We start from the raw sequence: 27,246 nt of genomic DNA, 5'->3' as shown, positions 1-27,246 counted from the left end.
ATGACTTGGCCCTGCCTAGGACTTGTGCCCCTTTAAAGAAAGTGGAGTGGCTCAGATATTTGGGGCAGCTGTTCAGGGGGGTGAAAACAGTACAGTGAGGGTTACCACCCTCAGTGGGGACACTGCCCCAGTGTCCCCAGGGCAGTTCGAGTCTGGAGCACCTTGGAACACCTGTCTTGACTTGCCATTGGAAATGGGATTCTCTCTCCCAGCAAAGACAGTGTGAACCTAAAGATAAGAGCAGACACACAAAGGGCCAGCTGGATCTGGGCAAGATGGTGCCCCTCCTGGTTGTAATGGCCCCCTGTGGCAGGGCCTATCTGTTGGCCTGATTGGAGCACCCCAAGTCTAGTGGCTGAGGCCTAAGATAGCTAGTTGTAAGACACAGCACTTGGCTGGGGGCTGCAGGTGGATAAAGCCTGCCAGAAGCTCTCCCGTAGAGGAACCCGCTGGAGAAGGGAGGAAATAGCTATATTCTTTGCTCAGCCATCAAATGCAAACTTAAGTACTTTGGAGATTTTTCAGAGATGGGGGATGGGGAGAGCCCAAGGCAGCCAGAGCCTCCCAGTATTAAAACTAACCTGTGGGAAGGGGACATCACTTGGAACAAGAATGTTGAAGGAGCTACTAAATAGGTGGTAAGGAACCCAGTTCTGGTTCTCTAGGAACAAGAAGTAAGGCCACTTACCTAGAGGACACCCCTCAGCAGAGCTGCCTCAGGGCTGGAGCCTCAGTGTCTCGCAACTTCTCACTTTCTCTTCCATGTCTGAAAAAGATGGTCAACCTTTCTCCTCTGCTAAAGACTTCTGCCTTCAGTGTCCAGGCTTCTTGGATGGCAGTGTGGAGACTGGGCCCACTGGCCTGTCCAAGCCCATGTCCCACCCTTTACCCATGTGTACAGGCCACCACAGGGTCAGCAACAATTTCCCAAGAGGACAAAACCAGCCCTCAGATTTTCTGAGGCTTCCAGGCTCAACTGAAGTCCCTTCTATACAGTAACTCCAAGCCAATTCTGTGCCCAGTCAGCTTTTCCTCCGCAGGCTTCCCGAAAATACATTCCCTTCCCCCAGCAGGTTCCGTACCACCTCCAGTTGTGTCTAGTAGGGACTGACCTCAGCTCTAGAGACCTTGTGACCACAGTGAAATAGCCTGGGGGTGGGGTGGGGGTGGTTGTAGCTGGGCTGCTCTGATCTCTATCAGGAAGATAGCATTTTGCCTATTTTGGGGTCCCCCACTGAGCTCTGTACATGCAACATCGCCTCAATGCATCGATGTGTCCAATTTGGTAATTATAGATTTCCTTGTAAGTGGATTTAGAGGAGAGTTTGACTTTCCTAAATGATAAGGAATGTGCAGAGGGATTTCATTTTGTGTTGAATCAGTCCAGGGTGCAAATCTCATTTCAGCCACTTAGCAGCTGAAGAAAGCAAAGCTACTGCCACCTACATCTCAGGGAGGCTTTAAGGACACAATGGAACCTCCCACTAGTTTCAATAGTTGGGCTTAAAAGCCCAGCCCTGCTTCCCTTGTCCTGCATGCCACACTGGTGCCTGCCCAGGCAGGATGGGTGGTGGCTCATTTCCTATCTACCCAGGGCTCAGATTTTGGGGGACACAGGCAGGAATAGGGGAGGCCTTCACTTCAGCTCCCTACTCCCTGCACTGTTCAGAGGACACCTGGCTCAGCTGTTGCACCCCTGTCCCTGGGCATGCTGGGAGGTCCTAGCTCCAGGCTGGGTTGTAGAGACACAGTTATCAGCTGCCCCTTGGGTCTCCAGGCTCACCTGTCAGGATGGCATCCAGCTTTGCTACCACGTGTCGTGCGTTGTCCAAGCTGAAACACATCGGGGGCTTGAACTTCAGGACATTCCTTCCGGGGCCGTCGGTGCTCAACAAAATGTAGTTTTCTTTCAGCCTGCAAGGATAGGACACAGCAGGGCCTGCTGCCCACCAGCCAAGGGCACTTCACATGGGCCTTTCAGACCTTCCTCAGCCTGGCTTTGGCCTCGTGGGCGCGACTCCAGCCACACTGCCCTCAGAACCTTCCATAGGCCAGTTCCCACCAGGATACAGCACTGGCCACCCCCTGCCAAACTCCTGCCCAACTTTATGGCCCAGCATCAGAGGCCCCTGTCTGGGGTGCCCTACATCTGGCCCTGAGCCTGCTGCCTGCACCCCCCCCCCCACCCCCAAGCAGGGGTCTTGCTTCATCCCTCCCTGGAGCCCCAGTTGAAGCCAAGATTGGCCACGGGGCTACAATGCGGACAGCAAGAGTCCTTGCATTTTTCATTTTAACATGGTTTATGTGACATTGTATGGTTTACTTTTTACATGGAAAGTGTCCAACATTCACAAAGAGAGTAGTACAGTGAACCCATGGAGCCCTCACCTAGCTTCTAACTTCCCTGCCAACCCTTTCTCTACTCTGCCCCCAGGTTATGTTGTAACCCCAGACAGGACTATCCAGTTTTAATTTCCAGTTCTTTTTGGAAGTTATTTAACATCATCATTGGTATCTAATAATTGTTTTTAATATTCCACATTTACACTTTTAACCTAGGAAGGTATTTTGGCCTCTGAGAGAAGGGGTCTGATGTGACTGTATTTACACTCTCTCTGACCCCCCACTCTCATTCTTTTTTATTTATTCCTTTTATGTAAGTCTTGTCAGGAGCAGGGTGTCCTCAGCCTGCCTCTGGCTCCTTTCTCGCATCCCAGTCTTCCTGGCACTGACAGCATCTGTGCTAGAAAGATCAGGTTCTGGACTTTAAATCCAGCTCTGCCTTTAGCAGGGTGACTGCCACTGAAACACCGTTCCACCTGGTTCCTGTTTCTTCACTGAACTGGAGAAACCACAGGGGTGGTTGTAAGGTGGAGGAGGTCAGGCTTGGCTGAGGATCTGACTCTCTCCTTCCCACAGACCATCCTGAATTTCTGAGTCTTGAGGCTCCCTGGGGGAAAGGGTGGGTGAGCTGGTGGATGTGCCCAACCAGCACAGAGAAGGCAGGGGCTGGGCAGCCACGCAGGAGGGGTCAGCTTCAAAAAACGTGTGGGGAGAACGATTTTTACATCAATACTGTTTACGTGAATTCGAAACAGAATGACACACATTTCACAACTTGAATAAGGACACGCATCAAACACTAGATGGGTTTTCCAAGGTGGGGGAAGGAGGTAGGAGTGAGGAATGGAAATAAAAAGGAAGTAACGAAACAAGAAGGGAAAGGGTCCTGCGGCTTGGGTCCTGCCTGGGGTTCAAGTGAAAGAACATGGGAACCAGAACTGGGAGCGAGGGCTCCCGAGTCCTGAGATGCTGAGTCATCCAGACACTCCCCACCCAGACAAGGAACAGGAGTCCTATTTGAAAACCCTCTAGGAATGGAGAGTCTGGTTCTGCCACAGCCTCAGGTATGGCTCTGGAGAAGCTGCTTCCCTCGGGCAGCCTGGGGCTATGAAATGCAGCGTTGGGGCTGCCTGGGTCTGAGAGCTTCTGCAGCTTTGGCATTTTTGGCATAAGTGTCTGCTCAGGCTGGGAACGGACCACACCCATCTGAAGCCTTTGCTGCCAGGCACTGGGTACAGAGCTGATGGGGCCGCTTTCTCTGTCCGCAGAGCCCAGTCAAAGGGGTGCACAGATTGGCAGCCCTCTAACCCAGAGGCTAAAAGCCACCTCCTTCAGTCAACCCTGTGTGGGCCCAGCGTGCCTGGGAGAGGCAAGAGGGGAGCTCTTTCCCAGTCAGGGCCGTAGAAACAAGTTGTTTCAAGAAAAAATACCTGGACACCACATAGTCAGCCTCTTCGGTTGCTGGCATCCTTGTGGCCTCATCTTTGATCAGATCCACACCAATGAAGAGCCCAACGCCCCTGGAGCAGAAGGTGACATCTCAGGAGGCCAGGCCTGAGGGACCATGGTCCTTGCTCTCACCCTCTGCCTGGGCCTCAGCCAAGCCCCTGTCAGAAAGCCCACCAGGGCTTGCACCTCTGCCTCCTGGGGAGGCTGAGAGCTGTAGGAACCCTTGGAGGGTGCTAAAACAGTTCCAGGAAGTAACTGTGATGGTGAGGGGCCCTCAATGTGGCTAGAGGAAAGTTTGATCCTGGCTTCACCCCCCTCCTCCCTCCAGAGGTGCCATCTTGGGCAGTAGCACCTGTAGGTGCTTCAGTTCCTCTGCAGAGTGGAGATAAAAGTTCCCACCATCCCAGGTGGTGATGAAGTGAATGAAGGAACCACACCAGGCCCCTGGGAGGTGGTGACTGCTACCCTGAGCCTCACCTGATGTCCCCAAGGATGGGATGTTTGGCTTTCTGCTGTCCAAGGAGCTCCATCAGGAGGCTGCCCACAGAGGCAGCATGAGCCTGCAGCTGCTCCTTTTCCAAGACATCCAGGACGGCCAGCCCAACAGCGCAGGACACTGGGCTGCCCCCAAACTGAGCCAGGCGACAAAGAGCATGTCAGATGCTCAGCAGAGTGGGCCATGCCTCAGGGACTGTGAAGAGCAGCAGAACTGCCACACACAGTGCAAAGGCAGTGATGAGCACAGGCCTGAACCCCTCAGGGCTCAGCATGCTGGGCAGTAAATGGGGTTCTTCTGAGTCCCCCATGGGTTGTCCCATCTTTCCAGGTGCTAATGTGACTGTAATCCAGGCCAAGTAATAGGATCCCCAAGAACATGCAAAAATCAGAGGAGAGGATGTACTAGGCATTCCCACACAGCTGTTTTTTGTCAAAAGGCTTCAGGGCCCCATCTCATGGACTGGACCCAGACCCACTGCATTGCACTGCCCACCACCTCTTTCAAGGAGGGTCAAGAGCAGCATGCCAGAGCCACACCCAGGAAAAGTCACTCTGTGGTTCCAGCTCACAGCTCTGCTGGCTGAGCCCAAGGCAGATTTTAGGGCACAGACCACAAGCTGCCTGTGAGCCAAATGCGGCCTGAGGATTCATTGTGTTTGGCTTGTGTAGCATAATTAAAAGTTTTGAATTAGGTGCTAATGTCTTAAGAAGAGACTTAACACAAAAATATGTTTGACTTAAAACAAACCTAGCCTATCTGGCTACATTGGCACTACCTGTCCCCTTCAGGCACCCTGAGTGCTTTGACTCACTCCCTCCACCTGGCCCTGCAGGTGTCTGAGGACCTGCATTGCAGAAAGTCAGAAGGAAGGGGTCTCCTGCAGACCATCTTTTTTTTTTTTAAACTATATCTTAAAAAAACCACAAAACTTTATTGAGGTATAGTTTACATACAATAAACTGCATATATTTAAAATGTATGTAGTTCAGTGTGACTTGACAAATTTATCTACCTGTGGAACCTCCACTACCATGAAAATACAAAACATTTCCAGCATTCCCCAAAGTTCCTTGTGCTCCCATCCACTACTGGCCCAGGCAACCACTGACTCTGTCACTATAGTTCTGCCTTTTCTGGAATGTCATGTGAATGGAATCACAAAATATGTAACCTTTTGTGCCTGGCTTCTGCTCAACATGTTTTTAAAATTCATCTATAATGTTGTGTGTATTGGTCGTTTGTTCATTTTGTGGCTGCATAGTATTCCATTATATGGACACACTACAATTTGTTTATCCAAATTCCTGTTGATAGACCATGGGGCTTATTTTGATTTTGGGCTATTTACGAATAAAACTGTTATAAACATTTATAACAAGTCTTTTTGTTAACATACGTTCTCATTTCTCTTGGGTAAATACCTAGGAGTGGAACTGCTGGACGGCTTGATAAATATATATTTAACTATATAAAAAAGTGAAACTGTTTTCCAAAGTTGTACCATATTACATTCCCACCATTAGTCTATGAAATCCCAGTAGCTCCACATCCTCAAAAACATTTGGAATTGTTGCATTTTTTTTTTTTTTTTTTGTGGTATGTGGGCCTCTCACTGTTGTGGCCTCTCCCGTTGCGGAGCACAGGCTCAGCGGCCATGGCTCACGGGCCCAGCTGCTCTGCGGCATGTGGAATCTTCCCGGACCGGGGCACGAACCCGTGTCCCCTGCATCGGCAGGCGGACTCTCGACTACTGCGCCACCAGGGAAGCCCTGTTGCAGTTTTTAATTGCAGCCATTCTAATGGGTATGCAGTGGTATCCTGTAGACCATCTTGAAAATTTGCTTGCAGAACCTCGTACTTGTGATCATAAAAAGCTTCCTAGGTGATTTGCTGTGAGGCAGCTTTCTGATATGTCCAAAGCAAATTATGTGTGGGATGGACACAGGGGATGGATTGAGGCTATTTATTGCATATTATTATCAACTGTGAACTCGTTAAGAGGTCGTGTGTTCTACCCATAGCATCTTTGGTTTAGAATTGTGGCCTGGCCAAGATGCTGAACTAGCATAATAGATAACATAGTTATCTGTTCTGAACTAGTTCAGAAAAGGCAATATACAAACAACAACAAAAAGCATCAACAACAAACCATGAGGAGGGAAAATGATTTCCAATGTTGCCACATTATATTATTTAAAAATGTCTAGTTCTCAACAGAAAATTATGAATCATGAAAAGAAAGAAGAAAGCATGGCCCATATATGGGGTGGTGGTGGTGGGGGGTGTGGATACAATCAACAGAAACTGTTATGGAGGAAGCCCAGATGATGGCCTTATTAGACAAAGACTTTTTCTTTTTTTTAGACAAAGACTTTAAATCAGATATTATAAATATGCTTAAACACTAAAGGAAACCATATCTAAAGAATTAAAAGCTAAGCATGAAAATGGCGTCTTGCCAAATTTGGAAGATCAATAAAGAAATAGAAATTATAAAAAAGAACTAAATAGAAAGTCTGGAGTTGAAAAGCACTGTAGCTGAAATGAAAAATTAAGAGGCTCAACAGCAGATTTAATCAGGCAGATGAAAGAATCAGCAAACTTGAAGATACGTTGATTGAGACTGTCCAGTCTGAAAATCGGAAAGAAAAAAGAATAAAAAAAATGAACAGAGCCTCAGAGACCTGTGGGACACAAGCATACCAACATATGCAAATAAGAATTCCAGAAGGAGAGGAAGGGGCAGAAAGAATATCTGAAGAAACAATGGTCAAAAACTTACTAAATTTGACTAAAAAAACACCCCAACAACAATCTAAACATCCAAGAAGCTCAATGAACTCCAAGTAGAATAAACAAGTTTCATACCTAGACAAAACATAGCCAAGGTACTAAAAGACAAGAACAAGAGGGTGGGTAAATGGGTGAAGGTCGTCAAAGGTAAAAAAATTCCAGTTGTAAATAAGTCACAGGGATGTAAGGTACAGCATGGTGACTATAGTTAATAATACTGGGGACTTCCCTGGTGGTCCAATAGTTAAACTCTGTGCTTCCACTGCAGGGGGCTTGAGTTTGATCCCTGGTCGGGGAACTAAGATCCCATGTGCTGCACAGCGCTGCCAGAACAAACAAGCAATACTGTATTGTATATTTGAAAGTTATTAAGAGAGTAGACCTTAAAAGTTCTCATCACAAGAAAAAAAACTGTAACTTTATGGTGATGGATGTCAAGTAAACTTATTGTGGTTATCATTTTGCAATACATACAAATATTGACTCATTATATTGTACACCTGCAACTAATATGATGTTGTCTGTCAATTATAACTCAAAAAAAAAAAAAAGGACAAAGAGAGAATATTGAAATTAGCAAGAGAGAAGCAACTCATCATGTACAAGAGATTCTCAACAAGATTAATAGCTGATTCCTCATCAGAAACCCTAAAGGCCAGAAGGCAGTGGGATGACCTATTCAAAGTGATGAAAGAAAAATACTGTCAGTCCATAATTCTCTATAAAGTAAAAGTATCCTTCAAAGATAAAGGAGACAGGAATTCCCTGGTGGTCCAGTGGTTAGGATTCTGTGCCAAGGGCCCGGGTTCAATCCCTAGTTGGGGAACTAAAATCCAACATCCCACAAGATGCATGGTGCAGAATAAAAAAGAAAGGAAAGAAAAGAAAGAAAGAAAGAAGGAGAAAGAAAGAAAAGAAAAAGAGGAGAAACTAAGGTAGTTCTAGATAATGAAAAAACTGAAAAAATTTGTCAGCAGCAGATCTACTTTACATGAAATACTAACAGTATTTCTTCAGGCTGAAATGAAACGACATCAGACGTAAATCAAATCCACATGAAGAAATAAAGAGCACTGGTAAAGACACAAGTAGGTTGAAAGCAAGAGAGTGAAGGTATGCCATGCAAACAGTAACCAAGAGAGCTGGTGTGGCTGTAGTAATATCAGACATAAAAGACTTGCAAGATTAAAATTGCTATTAGCAACACAGGAAAACATAATGATAAAAGAGTCAATCTATCAAAATGATATAACCACTACAAATACATATGTACTTAACAACAGAGCCCCCAAATAAGTAAAGCAAAAAATTAACTGAAAGGAGAACTACAGAATTCAATAAGAACAGTTGGAGAGTTCAATCTCTCATTTTCAATAATAAACAACTAGGCCAACCAGGAAGTAGAAGGCTTGAGCAACACTATAAACCAACTAGATCTAATAGCTATATACAGAACACTCCACTTCAAAAACGCAGTATAAATACTCTTCTCAAGTGCACATGGAACATTCTACAGGATAGACTATATATCAATATATTAGGCTATAAAACAAGTGTTAATATATTTTAAAAGTCTGAAATCATAGAAAGTATCTTTCTCACCACAGTGGAACGAAGCTAGAAATAAATAACAGAACACTGAAAAACTAAAAAAAAAGTGAAAATTAAATAACATGCTTAAACAAACAATGGGTCAAAGAAGTCACAGGGAGATTAAAAAATATTTAGAGATAAATGAAAAAGAAAGCACAACATACCTAAACTCATGGGATGTGGTAAAAGTAATGCTTACAGAAAACTTCATGTCTGTAAATACTTCTGTTAAAAAAAAATCTCAAATGAATATTTCCACCTTAAGAAAGTATAAAAAAGAAGAGCAAACTAAATCTAAAGCAAAAATAAAGGAAATCATAAAGACTACAGTGGAAATAAATAGAAATATAGAAAAACAATAGAAAAAAATCAACAAAACCAAAAGTTGATTGTCTGAGAAAATCAACAAAATTGACAAACGTTAGCCAGACTGACCAAGATAAAAAGAAGAGTCAAATTACTAAGATCAGGAATGAAAAAGGACATATCACTGCCAATCTTATACAAGTAAAAAGAAGTATAAGGGAATAATGTGAACAACTGTCTGTCAACAAGCTAGATAACTTAGATGAAATGAACAAATTCCTAGAAAGATAAAAAATACTGACACTGATTCGAGAAAAAATAGAAAATCTGAATAGACCTGTGGCAAGTAAAAAGAATGAACTAATAATAAAAAAAATCCTCACAAAGCAAAGCCTAGAACCAGATGGCTTCACTGGTGAATTCTACCAAAATGTTGAAAGAATTATTACCAATCTTTCAGAAAGTCTTCCAGAAAATAGAAGAGGCATGAACACTTCCTGGATCATTTTTTTTTGCAGTACGCGGGCCTCTCACTGTTGTGGCCTCTCCCGTTGCAGAGCACAGGCTCTGGACATGCAGGCCCAGCGGCCATGGCTCACGGGCCTAGCCGCTCCACGGCATGTGGGATCTTCCCGGACCGGGGCACGAACCTGTGTCCCCTGCATCGGCAGGCAGACTCTCAACCACTGCGCCACCAGGGAAGCCCCTGGATCATTCTTTGAGGCCAGTATTACCCTGATACTAAAACCAGACAACGATATCCCAAGAAAACTATAGATCAATATCTCTTAAGAACATAGATGTAAAAATCCTCAAAAATTAAAATAGCAAACTTAATCTAGCAACATATAAAAAGGATTATACACCATGATCACATGGGATTTATCTCAGCAATGTAAAGTTGGTTTGACATGTGAAAATCAAATAATGTAATAAACCATATTAATAGGATTAAGGACAAAAAAAATCACATGATCCTTACAATAAACGAAGAAAAAGCATTTGATAAGACCCAACAGCCTTCATTATAAAAGCTCTCAAAAATTAGGAAAAAAGGGGAACTTCTTCAACCTGATAAAAGGCTTCTATGAAAAACTCACAGCTGATATTATACTTAACAGTGAAAGACTGAATGTTTTCCCCTAAGATTAGGAAGAAGATAAGATGTCTACTCTTGCCATTTGTAGTCAATATTGTACTGGAGGTTCTAGGGCAGTTAGGCAAGAAAAAGAAATAAAAGGCATTCAGAATGGAAAGGAACAAGAAAACCATTTCTATTCACAGATGACATAATTTGATACACAGAAAATTCTACAGAATCTATAAAAAACTATTAGAGCTAATAAATGCATTCAGTAAGGCTGCATGATACAAGATCAATATCCAAAAATCAACTGTATTTCTATACACCAGCAATGAAGAATCTTAAAGTGAAATGAAAAAAACGATTCAATTTATAAAAGCATGAAAAAGAATATAATACTTAGGAGTAAATTTAACAAAAGTAGTTCAAGACTTTTACAGGGACTTCCCTGGAGGTCCAGTGGTGTGGCCAAAAAAAAAAAAAAAGAAAGAAAAAGACTTTTACAATGAAAATTATGAACATGATTGAAAAACAAAGACCTCCATAAATGGACAGATATCTCATGTTTATGGATTAGAAGACTTAGTACTGTTAAGATGGCAATACTCTCCAAATTGATCTACAGATTCAATGCAATCTCTTATCAGACTCCAAGCTGCTTTTTTGGTAGAAATTGACAAGCTGATTATGAAAATTCATATTGAAATGCAAGGGACCCAGAATAGCCACAACAATCTTCAAAAAGAAGAACAAAGACTGGGGGATTAACAGTTCCTGATTTCAAAACATACTACAAAGTATAGTAGTCTAGACTGTGTGCAACTGGCAGGAGGATAGATTTTTGATCAGTGGGACAGAACTGGAAGTTTACAAATAAACCATTAAATCCATACATTTGGGACTTCTCTGGTGGTCCAGTGGTTAAAGGATCCAATGCACCTTCCAATGCAGGGGACGCAGGTTCAATCCCTGATTGGGGAACTGGAACTAAGATTTCACATGCCATGGGGCAACTAAGCCCACGTGCTAGATCTAGAAAATGCGCACCACAACTACTGAGGCTGTGTGCTGCAACGAAAGATCCTGCATGCCACAACAAAGATCCCGTGTGCTGCAACTAAGACCCAATGCAGCCAAAAAAAAAAAAAAAAAACACATGCATTTATGGTTGATTGATTTTTTTTTAATTCATTTATTTAATTTTTGGCTGCATTGGGTCTTCGCTGCTGCACACGGATTTTCTCTAGTTGCTGAGAGCGGGGTCTACTCTTTGTTGCGGTGCGCGGGCTTCAGTAGTTGTGGCACACGGGCTTCAGTAGTTGTGGCTCGTGGACTCTAGAGTGCAGGCTCAGTAGTTGTGGCGCATGGGCTTAGTTGCTCTGTGGCATGTGGGATCTTCCTGGACCAGGGCTTGAACCCATGTCCCCTGCATTGGCAGGCGGATTCTTAACCACTGCACCACCAGGGAAGTCCTGGTTGATTGATTCTTGACAAGGGTGCCAAGACCATTCAATGGGATAAGATATAATAAAGAACAGTCTTTTCAGCAAAAGGTGTTGGGACAACTGGATATCTATATGCAAAGTTAAGTAACCCCACCTCATACCATATTTAAAAACTAGCTCAAAATGGATCCAATACCTAAATATAACAATAAAAACTATAAAATTCTAGGAAGAAAACAGAGGTGTAAATCTTTCTGACCGTTGATTAGGCAATGGTTTGTTAGCTATGACTCCAAAGTACAAGCAACCAAAGAAAAAATAAACTGGACTTCATCAAAATTAAAAACTTCTGTGCTTCAAAGGATACTACCGAAAAAGTGAAAAGACACCTCAAATAATGGGAGAAAATACTTACAAATTATGTATTTGGTAAGAATCTAGTATTTAGGATACATAAAGAACGCTTACAGGGCTTCCATGGTGGCGCAGTGGTTGAGTGTTCTGCCTGCCGATGCAGGAGACACGCGTTCGTGCCCTGGTCTGGGAAGATCCTACATGCCGCGGAGCGGCTGGGCCCGTGAGCCAGGGCCGCTGGACCTGCGCCTCCGGAGCCTGTGCTCTGCAATGGGAGAGGCCACGGCAGTGGGAGGCCCGCGTACCGCAAAAAAAAAAAAAAAAAAGAATGCTTACAACGCAGCAAAAACAGACAGGTAACCCAATTAAAAAATTTGCAAAGGATATATTCTTTGGAATATATATGTCACATATAATGGGATATATATATATATATATATATACATACACATACATATGTGTGTGTATGTGTATATATACCTCAGCACCTCTAGCTATGTGTATATATACCTCAGCACCTCTAGCTATCAGGCAAATGCAAATCATAATGAGATATCACTTCACACTCACTAGGATGGCTATAATAAAAGAGAGAAAATAAATGCTGGAGAGGATATGGAGAAATTGGAACCCTCATACGTTGCATGTAAAGTGGTATAGCTGCTTGGAAAAACTTTGTCATTCCTCAAAAAGTTAAACTTAAGAGTTGCCATATGACCCAGCAATTCCACTCATAGGTAAGGTATACGCTCAAAAGAACTGAAAACACATTCCATACAAAAACATCTACACTGAATGGTCAACTGCAGCATTATTCATAATAACCAAGGAGGGGAAACAACCAAACATCAACTGAAGAATGGATAAATGAAACACAGTATACTCATACAATGGAACATTAATCATTCATAAAAAGGAATGAAAGACTGATTCATGCTATAACATGGATGAACCTTGAAAACATTATGCTACGTGATAGAAGCCAGACACAAAAGGTCACATATTGTGTGACTGCATTTATGTGAAATGTCAAGAACAGGCAAATCCATGGAGACAGAAAGAAGGTTAGTGATTGCCAGTACTTGTAGAGAAAAGGCAATGGGGAGTGATTGCTAATGGGTATGGAGTTGCTTTTTGGGGTGATGAAAATGTACAACAATGAAAATTAAGACAGTAATAATGGCTGAACAACTTGGTGAGTATACTATAAAAGACTGAATTGTACTTGAATTAAAAACCATTGAATTTGTATTTGAAAGAGTAAATTTTATAATACGTGAATTATATCTCAACTAAAAAAGAATCAGTGATTTCAGCGTTTTCAACAGCAACACTGCATGCAAGGTGACAATGGAATACACTTTTTAAAAAAAATGAATCCATCACCACTGACTTAATTTATTTAGGCCTGCTGCATGGCATGCAGAATCTTAGTTCCCTGACCAGGGATTGAACCTGTGCCCCCTGCATTGGAAGCGTGGAGTCTTAACCACTGGACAGCCAGGGAAGTCCCTGGAATATACTTTTATAGTAACTAGGACCTAGATTCTATTTTTAGCTAAAATAGTTAAATATGAGGGCCTGACACAAATACCCTTAGGCACAGAAGACCTCAGAAGGTTTGCAACATAAAGGCTTCCAGTGAAAGGAATTTGGGATGAAATACTTGTAATACAGATACTTAAATAAAATAGGAAGGATTAAAAGACACAGAAAAGTATGGTAAGCTGAAATTATAAATTAAGATGCTAGCAACAGGCCTAAATACATCAATAGTTACGTTAAATTGAAAGTCATTACTTTGAAGTCAAATATTAACAGATTTGGTCAAAAACCCAAATTCTAGATATATGCTGGTTAAAAGAAATACACCTAAAGCATGAGTACACAAGGTTGAAAATAGAAGGGTGGAAAATAATACATTGGGTAATTGATAGTCAAAAGAAAGCTGACTTAGCTTTATAATATCAGATAAAATAAACTTTAAGACCAAAAACCTTATTAGGAATGGAAACTATTACTCCATATAATAAAAGACTCAATTCTTGAGAAACTGCACAGCCACATGCAAAAGAATGAAACTGGACCACTATTTTACACCATACACAAAAAATTAACTCAAAATGGACTGAAGATTTGAATGTAAGACATGAAATCATAAAACTCCTAAAGAAAACATAGGCGGTAAGCTCCTTGACATTGGTCTTGGCAATGATTTTTTGGATTTGACACTGAAAGCAAAGGTAACAAAAGCAAAAATAAACAAGTGGGACTACATAAAACTAAAAAGCTTTGCACAGCAAATCATCAACAAAATGAAAAGGCAATCAACTGACTGGGAGAAAATATTTGCAAATCATGTATCTGATAAGGAGCTAATATCCAAAATATATAAAGAATTCATGTAACTCAGTAGCAAAAAACAAAGCAATACAATTAAAAATTGGGTAGAGGGGCTTCCCTGGTGGCGCAGTGGTTAAGAATCTGCCTGCCAATGCAGGGGACACGGGTTCAAGCCCTGGTCCAGGAAAATCCCACATGCCACGGAGCAACTAAGCCCGTGCGCCACAACTACTGAGCCTGTGCTCTAGAGCTCACAAGCCACAAGTACTGAACCCACGTGCCACAGCTACTGAAGCCCCACTCGCCGCAACTAGAGAAAGCCGGCACACAGCAACGAAGACCCAACACAGCCAAAAATAAATAAATTAAATAAATAAAATTTTAAAAATTGGGTAGAAATCTGAATAGACATTTTTCCAAAGACGACATACAGATGGCTAACAGGTATACGAAAAGGTGCTCAACACCACTAATCATCAGGGCAATGCAAATCAAAACCACAATGAGATGTCACCTCACACCTGTTAGAATGGCTATTATCAAAAAGACCAGAAATAACAAGTGCTGGCAAGGTTGTGGAGAAAAAGGAATCCTTGTGCATTGTTGGTGGGAATGTACATTGGTGCAGCCACTATGGAAAACAGTGTGGAAGTTACTCAGAAAACTAAAAATAGAACTACCATGTGATCCAGCAATTCCACTTTGGATATTTATCTGAAGGAACTGAAAATACTATCTTAAAGAGCTATCTGCACCCCTACAGTCATGGCAGAATTATTTACAATAGCCAAGATATGTGTCTGTTGATTGATGAATGGAATGTATATATATAAAATTCAGCCCTAAAAAAGAAGGAAATCTTGCCATTTGCAACAAGATGCTTTCATAACTTGAGGGCATTATGCTAAGTGAAATAAATCTGACAGAGAAGACAAATACCATATGATTCCACTTATATGTGGAATCTAAGAAAACCAAAAACCAAACACCCCAAAAACCCTGAACTTTTAGATACAGAGAACAGATTGGTGATTGCCAGAGGTAGGGGTGGGCAAAATGGGTGAAGGGGATCAAAAGGTACAAACTTTCAGGTATAAAATAATTAAGTCCCAGGGACGCATAGTGACTGTAGTTAATAATACTGTATTGTATGCTTGAAAGCTGCGAACAGATCTTAAAAGTTCTCATCATAAGAAAAAAAAAATTGTAACCATGTATGGTGATGGATGTTAACTAGAATTATCGTGGTGATCACCATATATATATATATATATATATATATACACATACACACATATACACACACACACACACACATATACACATACACACACACACAAGTACTGAATCATTACGTTGTACACCTGAAATCAATATGATGTTATATGTCAATTATACCTCAATCAAGAAAAAGATTCAATTCCCAATGAACATACAGAAAAAAACCCCATATATACTGGGAATTCCCTGGCAGTCCAGTGGTTAGGACTCCATGCTTTCATTGCCGAGGGCACAGATTCAATCCCTGGTCGGGGAACTAAGATCCTGTAAGCCAAGCAGCGTGGCCAAAAAAACTCTAAAGTATATATATATACTACTTAATATTATTAAGTAGTATATATATTACTTAACAGCCTCACAATATATGAAGCAAAAATTAACAGTATTACAAGAAAAAAATTGATCATTTTTCATCATAGTGTGAGATTTAAACACACAGTTCTTAATTATTAATAGGTTAAGTAGGAAAAAAATAAATCCAGTAAGAATACAGAAGATTCAAACAACACAATTAACAAGTGTGACCTAAGACATTCAGGGAGTCTGGCAAACAACATTTAGAGAACCCACGGACATGTAGAACAAGGACATGTAGAACATGTAGGACATGTAGAACAATCACGTACCAGGTCACCTCAACACATTTTACAGAATAAGTGGCAGTAAGTCAGAAGTTAACAAAAAGATTTGAAAAAACTAGAATTGAATGATAATGCAGTGGTTCTCAAACTTTCGGTCTTAGAATTCCCTTACACTCTCAAAAACTTGTGAGGAAGCCAACGAGCTTTTGTTTATATGGGTTATATCTATTTATATTTACTGTAATATTTACGATAAAACAACTATATTTACAAAAAAATTAGTGAGTAGTAGTGGCCTTGTTTGTACAGAAGCCACCATGGTGCTTCCTGGCCCTGGAGCCTTCACTCACCGTGTTGAAGTACTCGACGCCGGTGGCTTCAAATGCCCTCGCCACAGCATGTGTTGTGGCCACACAGGCTACAGGGTGGCCATTGCCAATAGACTTGCCCATGGTGACAATGTCGGGGACAAAGTCTTCCCCCTGCAGCTGGAAGGCCCAGAAGTGCTTGCCTACTCGGCCAAAGCCCACTTGAATCTCGTCTGCAACAAAGACCCCTCCGGCCCTGCGGATGTGCCTGTGGCAGAGGACACACGGCTGATGGGGGACTGTGGTGAGAGGGAGGAGACCAGGAGCTGGGTCTTGGGACTCTGAATCCTGGCTTTGCCAACAGTAAGGTGGGGACCTTATGCAGATAGCTGGCCTTCTTGAAGCCACTATTTCTTCAGGGGCTTTGTCTGACAATTCTGGCAGGAATTGCCAGGCTGAGGTTGGAATTTGGAACAAAGGCTGGCAAACCCCACCCTGGGGCAGCCTCTCCCACCTACTCACCCTGCCACTTCTGGGAAGTAGCCAGCAGGAGGAATGATCTGCCCTCCCACACTGGGCAGAGACTCAGCAAAGAACGCTGCAATCTGTGGAGGAGAAGGGAATGGCACTGCGGAGGGGCTGAGCTGCAAGCTGAGCGCGTCCGCTGATGCTGGCTCAGTGCTGGCTCCAAACATGATGAGTTACTGTCCGCACTGTGCCCCCACTTTGGGCTCCACATCACACCTGAGGGTCTATGACATAGCTTTTTCAGGCCTTGAACCAATTCTTACCACCTGGATGCCTTCAGACCCCCTGTACTTAGCATGCTCCAGATGAAATCCAGACTTCTCCCCCATAAGCCTGTTCCTTCCCTTCTCCCATATGGTGAGTCCCATCCCTCCCAACTAGGACAGAAATCTGGCCCCATCCTTGATCCAGCCTCCTTCTTCATCTATCAGTCAGCACAGCCTCTGACTCTATCCCTGTAACATTGTCGCACCCACTCCTTCCCCTCCCCGCTGGATACTCCTGCCTCCTGGCAGACCTGCCAGTTTCTGCCTTGGCCTCCTGCCTTCTAACTGGACACATCTTCCAATCCATCCTCCACTGGCCACCAGGGTGATGCCTCAATGTAGACACTGAGCTCATCACTGTCCTGTTTAAAACCCTTCACTGACCCTTTTGCTTATAGCAATGACTTCCAAACTGTGTTCTGCCTTGGAGCTGCTTCAGAGGCTACTGCTGGGATGAAGGAAGGACTGACGGGGTGGGAAACTGGTCACCCACCCATGCTGCCACCACAGGAATCTCTTTTTTGGTTTTATATAAGTAGGTGCAGAGCATCGGAAATGCATGGGCCAGGCTTCCTGGATCTGGCTCTGCCAACCTTTCTGGCCTGTCTTTGCTATATATCCTGTGTTCAGCTGTCACTCCTTCAGCAAAGCCTTCTAGAGAGCCCTAATACCAATCACCAGCTGCCTCCCCTCTACTGCTGCCGTGGCTGCTGCTCTTCCAGGGTATGACATATCTCTCCTGTCTCTGCCCCACAATCCATCTCTACTATGCTGCCCTGGGTGGGTCTCCCCATTGCTCACTCGGGCCAACAGGGCCTCCTCATGTCACCTGCCCTCAGACTGGCCCCATTCAACTGCATCCCCTGGTCCTATTACCTTCTCTTAAAACTCTATAAAACTCTATAAAGGTCTCCCATGGCCTCTAGCCCCTCAGCTAAAGGGGCACTTGCAGTCCACGGGCCTATGGTCCTGCCTGCTTCTCTAGGTTCATCTCCTGCCGGCTCAGCCTGGCCCCATACTCACATGGTTCCTGCACAGGCCGCCGCTCTGTTGAGGATGCCTTTCCTTGTCTACCCCGACCCCGCCTTGAATGGCTAACTCCTACTCACCTTGTATTACTAAAATCAGGCAGCACCCCCTCCACGGACCCACCATCACACACACCCCAGCCCAGCATGGGCCCCTGGAGTCCAGTAACGCCCAGGACATATCTCTACCTAAACTCTCTGCTGAGCACTTAATCCCTCTACTAGACTCCCAAAGGGCAGGCCCTGGTTCCAATTTCTCTCAGGGTTCCCAAGATCCAGTCCAGGGCTGGCAACATTTGCTGTTTGCTGGACCAGACCTGCGTGGATGTGGTTACCTTCCTGCCCTTCTCCTGTGCGCTGCTGACCACACGTTTCACCTCGCTGGCATAGGCCACAGCTGGATTGGGGTGGTCCTCCCGGTAGGGGCCCCGGTAGGTGTCTGGGAGAGGTGCCTGTGGGGAGTGACAGCACCATGTCATCCAGGCTGAGGCGCAAGCACCGGCCTGTTGCCCACTTGAGCAGTGCATACCACGTGGACCCACTCCTTCTGGCCATCCAGGTCCCGGAACTTGTAGGGGCTGATGTCGATCAGGGAGCTCAGGTGACCATGATAAGCACTGGGAAGGAGAAGGGAGAGTGGGCTCAGACCCAGGTGGCATGTACTCCCTGGCCTGGCCCTGACAACTGTCTATTCACCTCAGGAAACACTCAGGGAAGACCAACCTTTCAGACACAGCCTGAGTCCTAGGGCCAGGAACGAGCACAGGCCTTGGAGTCAGCAAGCCTTCCTCCAAGGCCACTTACTAGCTATGTAACGGTGGCTAATCGTTAAAATCTTTGGGCTCAGTTCCCTCCTCTGTAAAGTTGGGGGTGGTGGTGTTTCTCCTTCATGGTTGTAATGAACCTTAAATGTGATAATGCTCTAACCCTGGGCCTGGGTCTTGTGCACAGCAGATACTCAGTACAATGGGAGCTACTGTTGGAACATTTTTTAATTTTATTTTTTTTATCTTTTGGCCGTGCCACACGGCATGTGGGATCTTAGTTCCCCGACCAGGGATCAAACCCGCGCCCCCTGCATTGGCAGTGCAGAGTCCTAACCACTGGCCCACCAGGGACGTCCCTACAACAGTTTTAATACCTAATATGTGGGACCAACTCTCACCACCTTATAAAGCATTCTCTGCTCCCCAGAAGCTGCCACCACAGAAGAGACACCCGGGGGAAAGAGCCGCCTGGTGTGTGTGTGTGGGGTGTCTCTGTGGCCAGGTCCTCATGATCCTCTCCAGGCCCAGGCCCCTCATCTTTCCTGCCCAAGGCACCCAAAATCAGAGCCTCACTGATCCCCAATAAGCAGCAGGCCCACGCTTCTGGAAATGGCACTTACTGATCTAATACCACCACGTCCCAGTGTCCTGTGTATTGGCGCGCCAGCCTCAGGGCCAGGTCGTTGGCTTCTGACCTATGACAGAAAAAGTGGATACTGCTTGGACAGCTATCCAAGGGCTTTCCCTCCAGGATAACTGCTTTCTACAGAGAAACCTGGAGGGAAGGAAGAGCCCTTCCAGCAGCATGAAGATTCTTAGGACACCATTCATTAGTCATTCACTTATTCATTCAGTAAACATTTATCAAATGCCTTCAATGTGCTAGGAGCTGGGGGCGAAAATAGTTAAGTAAAACAGGCAGGCTCTGGCCCTCCTGGAACTTACATTCTACTATGCGTCACGAAAGCCAAAAAACAAAGACAGAATGATCATTTGGTAAGTGCTACAATGGACACAGGGTACCGAGAGAACCAGGTGGGGCCCTACCTTAGATAAGGGGTGTTATGGGATGAATCGTGTCTCCCCAAATTCATGTGTTGAAACCCTAACTCCCAGTATCTCAGAATGTGATTGTATTTAGAGACAGGGCCTTTAAAGAGGTGATTAAGTTAAAATGAGGCCATCTGGGTGGCCTTAATCCAATACAACTGGTCTCTTTGTAAGAAGATATTTGGACACACAGAGAGACACCCGGGGGTGTGCATGCTCCGAAGAAAGGCCATGTGAAGACAGTGAGAAGGTGGCCACCTGCAACCAAGGAGAGAGGACTCAACGAAACCAAATCTGCCAGCAACTTGATCTTGGATTCTGACTTCCAGAACTGTGGGACAATAAATTTCTGTTTAAGCCACCATGTCTACGGTATTTTGTTACGGCAGCCAGAACAGACGAAGGCCACACCTGTAGAGTCCTGAGGGTGAAGTTTCTAGGCAGAGTGAGCAGCACACACAAAGACCTTGTGAAGGAAAATTGCTCAGGGAACCACAAGAAGACAAGGGAGGCCAGGGGCAGCATGAGAGAGGAAGTGGGGAGATAGGCAGGGCTGCAGAAGGAGCCTGGATTTTCTTCTCAGTGCCATGTGAAGCTACTGAAAAGTTTTAATCAGAGAAGGGACATGATTCAGCTCCCATATGAGGAGGAAGCCTCTCTGTGTATATAATGGAGTAGAAGGGAATTAAAGTGCAAGTGAGGAGACCTAGGAGGACATGAAGGTGAGAGCAGGTGGTGACCACGCAGACAGAGAGAGGTGAATGGAGTTAGGAGACAACCTGGAGACAGACAAGGCAAGCCTGATGCAGGACTGGGAGGAGGGTGCGTTTCTACCTTGAGCAGAGGCGCAGACGGTGCTGCCATTTGCCAGGACAGATAGGGTGAGGGAGGGCCGGTCTTCTTGGGAAAGTCTGGGGTAGGTGCCTGAGAATGTCAGGGAGAGCCAGTGCCATGGTCCCACACCAGGTGTTAGCGAAGACAACTCTTTCTTTTTTTTAAAAAATAAATTTATTTATTTATTTTTAGCTGCATTGGGTCTTCGTTGCTGCGCACGGGCTTTCTCTAGTTGCAGCAAGCGGGGTCTACTCTGTTGTGATGCATGGGCTTCTCATTGCGGTGGCTTCTCTTGTTGTGGAGCATGGGCTCTAGGCATGCGGGCTTCAGTAGTTGCAGCATGCGGGCTCAGTATTTGTGGCTCGTGGGCTCTAGAGCACAGGCTCAGTAGTTGTGGCTCATGGGCTTAGTTGCTCTGCGGCATGTGGGATCTTCCCAGACCAGGGATAGAAGCCGTGTCCCCTGCACTGGCAGGCGGATTCTTAACCACTGTGCCACCAAGGAAACCTGATGATCAACCCCTGATGTCTTTTGGACAGGTGATGTTAGACCTGTTCCAAAGTCAAGTGGGCAGTTAGAACCTTGAGGCTGGAACACATGGGAAACATCTGGGTTTAAGATACAAATTTGGGGGACTTCCCTGGTGGTCCAGTGGTTAAGACTCCACACTCCCAATGCAGGGGGCCCGGGTTCGATCTCTGGTCAAGGAACTAGATCTCACATGTCGCAACTAAAGATCCTGCACGCCGCAATGAAGATCCCGCGTGCTGCAACGAATTCCTGGCACAGCCAAATAAATAAATAAATTTTAAAAAGATACAAAGTTGGGAGTCACCAGCATGTGGATGATATGTAATACATGGGAATGGATGAGGTAAGGAAGGCAGAGGGCTCAGAGAGGACCGGCCCTGAGGAATAGAGTAGGAAGAATTGGCATAGGAGACAGGGGGAGTGGCCAGAAGCTGGCAGAAAACAAGAAGCGTGAAATGTTCTGGAAGCAAGACCAGAGAGAGTGGTAACTGTCAATATTACTGAGAAACAGGAAGACAAGGGCAGCAAAGAGACCAGGTCCCCCCACTGTTTCTATGCCTCATAATTCTCTGTACTTTTCTCTCCCAGGCACACTGGGCTGGTTCTGTGTACACGCCATCATCTGCCATTTCTGCCTCCACTGCTACTCCCAGTGTAGCATAACCTATCACTGGTCACTAAACTGGTGCCTAATGGTGTCCATTCTTGCTTTCCTCCAGTCCTGATGACATCACTTACCTGATTAAAACCCTCTGATGGCTTCCCAATGCTCTTGGGATACACAGATTCCTCACTTGACCAATAAAGCCCTGGGTGATGGGCCCTGCCTCCCTCCCCAGTGTCCCCAGGCTCCCACCCTCTGCCCTCCCTCACTGGCTGCCTTTCAGCTCAAGTGCGCTGGGGTGCAAATATTCTTCCTGCCATAGGACCTCTGTACAGGCTGTTCCATGTGGTGACCTTGACAAGAACACTTCCAATGGAGCGGGCAGCACCCTACCTTCCTCCTCATCTAGCTATCCCCTAGTCAGCTCTTAGCCTAACATCACTTCTTCAGGGACGCCTTCCCCGACCCTCTCAGAGCAGGCCAGGTCACCCCACTGCTTCTATGCCTCATTATTCTCTGTAGTTTTCCTCCAGACAATGATTCCTCTTTGTAATTTTGTATTTCTTTGAAGCATCTTTGATGTTTCTGTTCCTTACAGAGCAGGGATTTTGGCTGTAGCTCCCAGCACTGTGCCTGTGTATGCATAAAGCAGAAATAAAGGAACATATTACCTTGGTAAGCCCCAACAATGATCTTAGAAGAGAGGTAATGGCACTCCTTACAAAGAGAACAGGAAAGTGGATCTGACAGAGAAGCAGTGGGGCCTGCAGCTAGGAAGCGTGGGTGCCTGGCCCACTGAGGGCTGCCTCTCCCCACACTCCGTCGGCTACACAATGCTATGCCCATGTGAGCAAATCTCTCCATCGTTGTCTCATCCTTTTGCTGGGGGCTGGCCACAGTGCACTTACCCAGAATTCAGGAAATAAAATACACAGAGCTTCTCCGGTAGGGTCTCGGACAGCCTCTGTGCGTAATCCACGATGTTGTCGTGCAGGTACCGGCTGTTGGTGTTGAGCACCTGGTTCTGTTCATGTGCTGCTTGGACCACGAGAGGGTGGCAGTGCCCAACTGCAAGAGGGCCACCTCCATCACACAGCCGGCCCCACTCAGCCAATCCCTCCGGGCCTCTCCCAGCCCCAATCTGTGAACCCAACTAAAGGAGATGCAGTTATAGAGGCAGAGGTACAGAGGAAAGACGGGAGTCTGAAGACAGAGGGGGTGAGACAGAGGTGCCAGTCTGGAAAGGGAGACCTAGAAAGGAGTCCCTGAGATTCTGGCAGAAGGCAAAGTTCTCTGGCAGAAACCTGATCTCGAAAACCTATGCTCTTTTTTGTTTTTTTTTAACATCTTTATTGGGTATAATTGCTTTACAATGGTGTGTTAGTTTCTGCTTTATAACAAAGTGAATCAGTTATACATATACTTATAAAAACCTATACTCTTTAGGAAGCTTCTTGAGGCCTTCTGCTCAACAAAGACAGGGGTGTGGGATATGGGGGATGGACAAGGGGTAGGGGTGTCGTCAGTGGCTTGACTTCACCAGGCAGGGGGGCTGGAAGTAATGATGGCCAATGGCCAAGGATTATGATAAGAGAATGAAGATGATTGGGTGCTCACCAAGTGCCAGGCACACTCAAAGCAAGTTACATGAATTAACCCACTTAATCCCCCAAAACATCTGGAGGTGCATACCAAGTATTATCATGTTCATTTTGCAGATGAGCAAACTGAGGCACAGAGACTTAAACTTGCCACAAAGATAGCAAGTGGAGGACAGGGATATGAACCCAGGCAGTCTGGAACTCCCTTTCCTTCCACCAGCTCTGGTGGCCTCAAATGGATAACTAAATTCCTACTTCAGTTTCCTTATCCAGGACCTGAGATGATCACATGGGCTGAAGCCTTGCCATGACTGCCAGGGCTCGGCCAGGGTCCTGTTGGGTTGCTGGCCATGGCTGGGCCGACTGCTGTTCTCTGAGCTCACTATCAGTCCCAAGTGGAAGTGGACCCTTAGATTTAGGTCTCTGACTCCTGCTGATTTAGCAGAGCTACTGCTTGGAAACTTCTACAGCTACCCCAGAAAGACCGGGTCTCCTCTGCACATGGATGCTGGCTAAGCAGAACCTGAGTTCTCTGTACCTCTCTGAACCTCAGGTTCACCCTTGGACCAGGTTCACAGTGTTGGCATGCTTTCCTGCCCCATCTTGAGGTATGATACTGACCGTGAGCCACATTGTTGATGCAATCGATGTATTCCGCCCCCTGTTCATCATACATGTATTGCCCTTGGCCCCGGACAATCTTAATAGGATCCTCAGGAAAAAAGAGTCTGCAGGAATTGCTGTGGGGACAGACAGCGAATGGACAGCCATGTCTGAAGACCGGAAGGGAGAAATCCACCCATCACAGGCCTCCCCCTACCCTTTCCCAGTTTCTGGAAAGGACAAAAGCTTGAAGGGCAAGTTGTTGCGTCCCTGCCTCCACTCCCTCCCCCACTCCACAGGTGGCTGGAAAGGAGAAAAGGATGGGGTAAGAAGTTGCTAAAACAAACTGTTTCTTGGGCTTCCCTGGTGGCGCAGTGGTTGAGAGTCCGCTTGCCGATGCAGGGGACACGGGTTCGTGTCCCGGTCTGGGAAGATCCCACATGCCGCGGAGCGGCTGGGCCCGTGAGCCATGGCCGCTGAGCCTGTGCGTCCGGAGCCTGTGCTCCGCAACGGGAGAGGCCACAACAGTGAGAGGCCCGCGTACCGCAAAAAACAAAAACAAATTGTTTCTTAAGTTATTTTAAGGCTATGTGGCTTCATTCATTCCCACATGTGCCCATTGAGTCGCTCGGGTCCCGGGAAGGGTGGCTGCTCCAGACCCACACGGGCTCCCTAAGGCAGTGTCTCTTTGCTGGGATGAGTGAAGAGGGCACCACCATTTGGTGGCTGGCTCTCGGCCCTAAACAAGTCCTTGCCCTCCAAGCCTGCTGCCCTGGTGGGGGCCAGCCCCAAGCTCTAGCCCAAGGCTGCCTCATGCCCCACGTCCCACCGACAGCCCCTCAGACACAGGTCAAGGGTAGACTTTCTCTAAGGCTGCCTGTGAGCCGACACCCCACCCCACCCTTCGTCTGGACTTTCAGCCCCTTCCTGGGTCACTCTCGAGCCGGGCCCAGGTCCGGAGGGCGGGCCACCACTGGGCGAGGTCCTCCCAGGAGCCCGGCTGCGGGGGTGGATAAGACGCTGCGGGGGAGGCGCGGGATAAGACAGCCGAGACAGGCTGCGCGCGGCGGGGTCTCAGGGGCCAGAGGCGCCGGAACAGGGATAGGTCGTGCGAGGCCGCGGGGGCTGGGGCCTGTAGGCTCGCGCCGGACGTGCGTGCCTTGTGCGCGGCCCCCCCCACCGCGTCGCCATCTCGGTACCTGAGTAGCCGCCTTCTCAGGGCCAGAGTCGCGGCCTTCCCGCGCGGATCAGTGGCCATGGCGCCCGCCAGCACTCGCTCTGAGACACTGCGCGGAGGTCGGGGGTGGGGGTGGGGTGGTCCCGGCTCCGCCCAAGCCCCGCCCAAGCCCCGCCCATGGCAGACCGCGACTCGGAGCTACCGTTTGCCCCGCGGCCCCGCCCCCAGGTGGGCCGTTTCGAGTTTGTTCCTTAATTAAGTTGGCTAAAGAGTCTGACGGGCTCCCCACCTCTGCGAAGTTCCTTAGACAACGCCGCGCGGGAGCCGGGTTTGTGCTCGCCTCGCCTAGTGCTGCCCCGGCCCTGGGAACGCACCACGGTCCTCGCCCTCCCGGCCGCTGCTGTTTCCCTCCCCGGGAAGTGACCCCGCCGCTGCTTCAGCACTCGAGGGGGGGTCTCTGAGCCTCGGCATGGGCCTCGAGCTCAGTCCCTAAGTCGCCTTCCCCGTGCATAAAATGGGATGAGCCGTAAGCGTTCAGTGGGAACGTGTGACAGGCACCCAGCCTGGTGCACAGCTGGGGCCTCAAGTAGGCGAAGCCCAGGGGCAGGATCTTGGACTTCCCAGCCCCGTGAAGGAGCAGCAGGAAGGGCAGAAGGAGGGCACAAGGCCACTGCTGGAGCTGACTGAGGAGGTCCTGGCGTGACCTCCAGGACTTCTGCTGGAATCCAGGCAGGGTGAACACAAGCTATAGCAACAGTAAGAGAATCTTACAGTGTTTAGGTGGGAGGAGAGTTAGGAGGCTTCCTGAGCCTTATACATGGCCAGGAAACGGAGGCTCAGAAAGGGAAAGGGCTTGTTCTTAGACACACAGCAAGTGTGCAGCAGAGGCTGGACTCTTAATTCCAGGGAGTGAGAGGAAAATGCTCCTAAGGGAATGGGAACCCGGGATAGCAGAGAGATATCCCCTCCTGGGACTTTCTGCCTCGGTGAACCCTAGAGCAAGGGTGTAAGACTGCAGCCTGAGCTGGGTGGCCTGGGCAGGCTGGGGAAAGGGAGGCTCCTGTTGTCGCTCCTGTCACTTCTTCATGAGTCTCAGCCCTCTGCTTCACCCCCTCATTGCTGATTTCTTCATCTTTTCCCCCATACAACTGTAAAATGCTTAAGGAATTTTTTTTTTTTTGGTTGTGCTGCGAAGCTTTTGGGATCTTAGTTCCCCAACCAGGGATCGAACCTGGGCCCTGGCAATGAAAGCACTGAGTCCTAACCACTGGATTGCCAGGGAATTCCCGCTTAAGGCATTTATTAAAGAACATTTGGAGTTTCTTTATTGTGGTAACATATATATAACATAAAATTTACCATTTTAACATTTTTAAGTGTACAAGTTCAGTGGCATTAAGTACACTCACGTGCACCCATCACCACCATCCATCTCCAGAACTTTTTCTTTATTGCACACTGAATGAAGTTTCTTTCTTTTAATTGTAAAGCTGAATTGAACCTTGATTCATGAAAAAAATTCCTCCCAAATTAACCAAGAGAGGTTGCTTGTGGCCTGCACATTTTTTCTGAGGGTCAAGCCCCGCTCCCTGCATGTGAAATGTGAGTGGGAGGTCACTAGTTTTCTCAGTGGATCTGCTCCTCCTCTTTGGTAGGGAGACCAATAGGTGTCTGTACATCCTGCAGTTCCAGCTTTTAATGTAATGTGCATGCTTTTGTGTGTGTGTGTGTGTGTGTGTGTGTGTGTGTGTGTGTGTGTGTAAGAGGGAGTCTGAGAGCTCTCTGTGGGGCCCATCTTTGGCCCTGTCTTGAGCCCAAACACAAGCCTGTCTTGTGGCACAGGCAGCTCAGAAAAGTCAGGTTGGCTCAAGAACTTTT

The 27,246-nt window shown here is 46.4% G+C and overlaps 1 protein-coding gene across 1 annotated transcript; it reads right to left on the bottom strand.

The window, feature by feature from the left end:
• Positions 1–10: 10 nt before the first annotated feature.
• Positions 11–25,466, bottom strand: PHYKPL (5-phosphohydroxy-L-lysine phospho-lyase). Its single transcript, XM_082837164.1, has 13 exons — positions 25,391–25,466; positions 24,210–24,328; positions 22,896–23,055; positions 19,589–19,663; positions 18,731–18,818; positions 18,537–18,653; positions 16,902–16,984; positions 16,422–16,647; positions 4,270–4,424; positions 3,774–3,863; positions 1,784–1,914; positions 689–766; positions 11–228 (listed from the first exon to the last, which is right to left on the bottom strand). The coding sequence occupies exons 1-12, from the start codon at positions 25,447–25,449 to the stop codon at positions 717–719; spliced, it is 1,353 nt and encodes a 450-aa protein (XP_082693290.1). The 5' UTR covers positions 25,450–25,466; the 3' UTR covers positions 11–228; positions 689–716.
• Positions 25,467–27,246: the final 1,780 nt, after the last annotated feature.

The sequence above is a fragment of the Leucopleurus acutus genome, assembly GCF_964270905.1.
Source record: "Leucopleurus acutus genome assembly, chromosome: 3".
NCBI classification, from domain to species: domain Eukaryota; kingdom Metazoa; phylum Chordata; class Mammalia; order Artiodactyla; family Delphinidae; genus Leucopleurus; species Leucopleurus acutus.
The sequence above is the reverse complement of the archived record's forward strand: the minus strand, read 5'-3'. Positions and strand labels throughout refer to the sequence as shown.